This window comes from Nematolebias whitei, chromosome 9 (assembly GCF_014905685.2).
Source record: "Nematolebias whitei isolate Nwh7 chromosome 9, NemWhi1, whole genome shotgun sequence".
Lineage (NCBI taxonomy): Eukaryota > Metazoa > Chordata > Actinopteri > Cyprinodontiformes > Rivulidae > Nematolebias > Nematolebias whitei.
The window spans coordinates 16,253,456-16,258,855 of NC_056506.1; the positions used below are offsets into that span (position 1 = coordinate 16,253,456).

A 5,400-nucleotide genomic window follows, 5' to 3' on the forward strand; every position below is an offset into this window, starting at 1 on the left:
CTGTGGTGCAGCAACGGAAAAATCATGGCCGTATGATTTTTCCTGATTGATTGCTTTGTTGTTATTTTCATAATTTGCCAAATTAATGTAAATGTTTGATGTTAAATTTGATTCTGTAAATAAATGACCGCATTCATTTTGATGGGTCAAATTTAAATGACGTCTCACGTTTGCATTTCCTTAAATTCAATGCACGTTTTATTCAGTCCAGAAAAATGAGGAACTCGCGTTAAACGATGAATACATCCCAGCATCTGTTCATCTACAGGTTCAATTGCTAAGCTATTAACCTTGCATTGGTCTGCTGTGTACAGTACTCAGAGTAATCAAAACTTGAGAAGCACTTAAGGCCTGTTTACACATGAACATTCTCTGGAAATGGCACTTTTTCCATGTTTGATGTGAAAAGGAATTTAAAAAAGAAAACTGTAATTACTCAGTATTGCTATGCTCACTGAAGTGATGTGCTGTCGTTTCTATAACAGATCACTCACTGGCCCTGTAATTTTTCCATTTTTACCAAGATGCACACACAAGCAGACAGCTCTATCTCGAGCGTGAGAACAGTTACATTCAAAATGGTAAATAAACCAACGTTGGTGTGGACCGAGGATGAGGTTGGATTGCTTCTAGATGTTGAAAAAGAGTAAGTAGTACAAACAGCACTCTACTATCCACCATTGTCCATAAGCATGCGTGTTAGGCTGCCTTCAGACCCTGCCCTCTCTTTCAAAAGAGACGTGGGACCTCCGTGGGATTGGCCTGGTTAAATAAAAGTTAATAATTGTTATTGTTGTTTATCTACTTGCACAGGGACAGAAAAGCTATTGAATACATCCATAGTGCGCACACGCAATTTCACACAGACCACTGAGATCTGGATTCATAACACTTCAGTTTCAGAAAAACTGTTGACGTGTTCACAAAAAGATCAACCCAACAGAAATGCTATGGTTTCACTCAAAAACAGCATCGTGTAAACAGGGCCTAAGCAACAAGAAAAACTGCATTTTCTCAGTAAATGCAAAGTGAATCCTGAGTTCTGATTGGCTTTGCTGAAATGTGTTGAAGCTAAAATTGAGTTGTTAAAGCAAAAAAAAAATATATATATATTGGGACTGTTCTGAAGTGGCCTTCTGAGCAGGAGCTAAATCCTGTGGAAAGACTTGACAGCAAGAGGTTTTCTCAAGAGGAGTGAACTAAAACACCTGAGGACAGGTGCAGAAATCTCAGTTACAGAAATCACATGACTGCAGAGATTGCCTCATAACGTTGTGCAACAAAGCATTACGTTAAGGTGACCTTCCTTTTTGTCTGGCAGTTCCATTAGTTTTTGAACTTGTTGAAATATAACCAAAATAACTAGTCGGTACACTGCTTTTTTTTCTTATTGCTTTTGTCATTTATTTAGGTGACCTTTGTGGGTTTTTATTTTTTATTTTTTAACAAAATCGTACAAACATGTTTGACCTTATCTATACATATGACATGTTTAGGATTGTAGGGGATCAAATACTTTGCACAATGATTTGCAAATCACTTTAATTTCCATGTCAGTTTCTTTGTCATTTAAGTAATTGATATCCTCATAAAATGAAACTATAAACATATGACATTGTTCTCGTCTTTGTCAGTGGAAAAAAATGACAAAAATCAGCAGATCAAATGATTCTTTCCTGCTCTGTGTTTCTAAGTGAAAACAACATAAACAGATGTTCTTTTTTGGTTTTAGTACCTGAGACTGCGCGATCGGACCCTGACAGGGTGAGCTGAGTGGGCTCCTTCTTCATCGGCCACACTCTCGGTGTTCCGGAAATGTTTGAAGAGGAGATGAAGATCATCTTGAGTTGGCTGAGAGGGCAACTGGTGCAGCAGCTCGTGGGAAGAAGACGACTGAGAAGCAAAAATAAAGAAAGATGTGTTAAAAGATGGTTAACAGTAGAAAAAATAAGAATAAATATAAAAAAAACAGATCAGTGTTTGAAGAAAATGCTTTTCTCAGTTTCATGCCTGGACGTACAGTTATGAGCAAATGCTTGGAGTCGCCCCCTGTCATTAACATTTTGCCTTTAGGAGCCTGAACATATATTTAATTGTTGAAAAGAGTGACAGCAGTTCACAAAGACATCTGAAGACTCTCTTCTTTCCCTTTTCTACTTTCTTTGCAGTACTTTGCCTGAACATTTTCATCCAAAACAGATGGTGCTGAGCCACTGGACACCAAGCTTTAAATCGTTCATGAATAATTCCCAAGAGATGAACCAGCGTTGTTCCTACTCAACAGACAACTTAAAAATGTCAAAGCACATTGCTCACAGCTGGGATGAGAGATCATGAACATGATCTCAAAGCGCAGCTATGGAGAAGAGTCCATCTGGTTTGGGAACCTCAAGGTCTCATCTCTGCTTTATGTAGATGATGTGGTTCTACTGGCATCTTCGAGCCAGGACCTTCAGAATGCACTGGGCCGGTTAACAGCGGAGTGTGGAGCAGCTTAAAGTCAGCACCTTTCAGTGTGCAGCCATGGTTCTCATCTGAACAATCCCCTCCGGGTCAGGGGTGAGTCTCTGCCTCGAGTGGAGGAGTTCAAGTATCGGGGAGTGTTGTTCAGGAGTGATGGTAGGATGGGGCAGAAAATGGACCAACAAATCAGAGAGACTTCACAGCAGAAAGATTTTTGCTTCAAGCTGTTGTGGTAAAGAAAGGGGTTATTTAGAAAGCAAAGCTCTTGATTTACTGGTCTATCTACATTACAACTTTCCCCTACTGTCATGAGATGTGCATCATGACCAAAAGAATAAGATCCTGGATACAAGCAGACTAAATGTTTCATCTGTAGAGCGTTCAGCCTCAGCCGAACAGATGGTGAGTAGAGTTGCTAAGAAGCTAGCTGAGGTGGTTCAGGCATCTGATTACGATGCCTCTAGGGTGACACTCTGGAGGTTTTCCAGACAAGTCCCACTGGAAGGAGACCCAGAAATCACTGGAGGATCATGTATCCTCTTGGGTCTGGAAATGCATAAGGATCCCCCATGAGGAGCTGGAAAGTGTTGCTGAGGAAAATGATGACTGGGCTGTCCGCCTGGACCTCTTGTTTTTGCGACCTAGTCAGTAGGAAAAAAAAAAATGGAAATAAAAAAAAAGAAAAACTGTTGGACGTTGTTTGAAGCAGTTTGTTGCAAAAATGCATTATTTTTGATTTTCCTAAAAGACAAGCAAAAAAAAAAGCCAGAAGTTTCTTAATTTGAAATGAATAAAATTGTATTTTTTTGTACAAACAAGGTGATTCTCAAAGAGTTATCAACCACTATGAACACATCTTGGCATAGTGTGCAGAGAACCCTTAAAAATGTAAGCCAACTAGACAAATGGAGGACAAACAGAGCATTAGACCTAGCTGACCTAATTGATTAGTTTCCATTCAGGGTCACGAGGAGCTGGTGTTTATAACAAAGTCCATGCTCAATAATCCAGGTATATAATCCAACATTTTTCAGTCAGGTCATCTGGACAGTTTCTTTTTTCTGTGCTGAAACGTTTCGCCTTCAATCCGGAAGGCTTCATCAGTCAAGGAAACACACAACAAAAATGATTCTTCCCCCAACCGCTTACTCCAAAATGGAGCAAACCAGTTCTGCTTGTGATTAGATGGTCTCTCTGGTTCTTAAACTGGTGTTTATGTTCAGCAGTCACTGTGCTAGGGGCAGGGGAGATTCTGGACAGGTCAGAAATCCATCACAGGGTCACATGACACACATGAGGCAAACAACCATTCATCACACTCAAACCTAGTGACAATTTTAAGTTATCAATTAGATTAGCATGCATGGTTTGGTCTAGGGGAGGAAGCCAGAGACTCTGGAACAAACCCACTTAAGCACAGTGAGAACATGCAAACTCCACACAGAAAGGCCTCAGCCAGGATGTGAACCTACAATCTTCTTGCTACCAGGCATCAGGGCTAACCAACAGTCCCACTGTGCAGCCCAGTATTTGAAAGTGATGCTCTTAATGTCAAAAAATGTAATCAAATAAAGGAATAACAAAGACAACTAAGACATGAATAATCTGCTGTAATCTACTGTATGCAGTGTTGAAATTGTGCAATTAATGAACTAAAAATGCTGTCAATTTCCAATGAAAGTTATTTAAAAGTATATTCAGATGAATTACTGCTCAACAAAAACATCTGACCCGCATCAAAAACGACTGGAGAAAACAATACAGTAGTCCCTCACTTACTGCAGGGGTTATGTTCAAGACACCCCCGCGATATGTGAAAATTTGTGAAGCAGGGATGTTATATTAATTTTAGTATTTTTATATTTTAAGTCTTTATAAACCTTCCACACTCTTACAATGTTCTTAACAATGATCTAAACTTTCTAAACATTCTAAAAGAAAACAAAGAAAGAGAGCAGACACGGGTACTGAGCCCTGAGGGAGGGCTGGCCATTGGGAGCACCGGGACATTTCCCGGTGGCCTGGCCTGCTCAGTGATCGCCGAGGGGGACTAAAGACTCAGTTCGGGTCGCGCTTGATTATTTTAAATAAACAATCCATGCCGCTCAGGCAGCTCACTCAGGTATAGGGCTGCAACAATTAATCGATAAAAATCGATGATTAAAAGCGTTGGCAATGAATTTCGTTATCGATTCGTTGTGTCGTGCGATTATGCATCTTTCACGGCGCTGCGGAGTCGTTTCATTTTGTTCACGGGCAGTTCATTGTCAATGCTGACTGACTGAAAAAAAAACAAACTGCAGCGCGAGTTGAACAGAGTGAGGTGGAAGCAAAGCAGAAACTGTTTTCAAAGGAAATTTAAGTAAATTTTTCAAATGACCAACGCAGCGAAAACTGTTCGACCCAAGTCCTACAAAGTGTGGGAGAACTTCACAAAGATAAAAAATGAGAAACATGCAGCTTTGAAAATCGCCGACACGACACGGGAGAACCACGCTGATAAACGTAACATGACGGAGTCACGAGGAGGAGGAAGGAGCTGCAGCTGATACGTGTTTCACTTCCAACTCAGGTGAGGTCAACTTGCAGGTGAGTCTCTACAATTTAACACATTGTTCTGTTTCAAGAAAGAAAACGTAACGTCAGTCTCTCTGGTTGATGAAGCTGTTTGTTTGTTTGTTTGTTTGATGATTAATGACGGTGATAGAGAACGTGTGTTACTTTTTATTTAATTTAATTGGTACAAGCAGTGTTTAAATGTGATTTATAAATAAATCTAACACAAAGATAATAATTTAATGATTAAGCTTCAACTTTTAATTTGCTGGCAAAGTCTAAAGACACTGCAGGTATGGCAGGATGAATTGCATTTAAACAGGAATTAAAGTAATTTATTACATCTACTCAAATGTGAGCATATTAAGTATTTTATATATA

The 5,400-nt window shown here is 39.7% G+C and overlaps 1 protein-coding gene across 1 annotated transcript in view; it reads right to left on the reverse strand.

Annotated features, from left to right (window-relative positions):
* mast3a (microtubule associated serine/threonine kinase 3a) overlaps window positions 1-5,400 on the reverse strand; it is a gene marked incomplete in the record, with an annotated part of 96,603 nt that overhangs the window by 55,887 nt on the left and 35,316 nt on the right. The window contains 2 exon segments of the mRNA XM_037682014.1: window positions 1,736-1,893; window positions 3,694-3,715. Of these exon segments, the coding sequence (XP_037537942.1) occupies window positions 1,736-1,893; window positions 3,694-3,715 (180 nt within the window).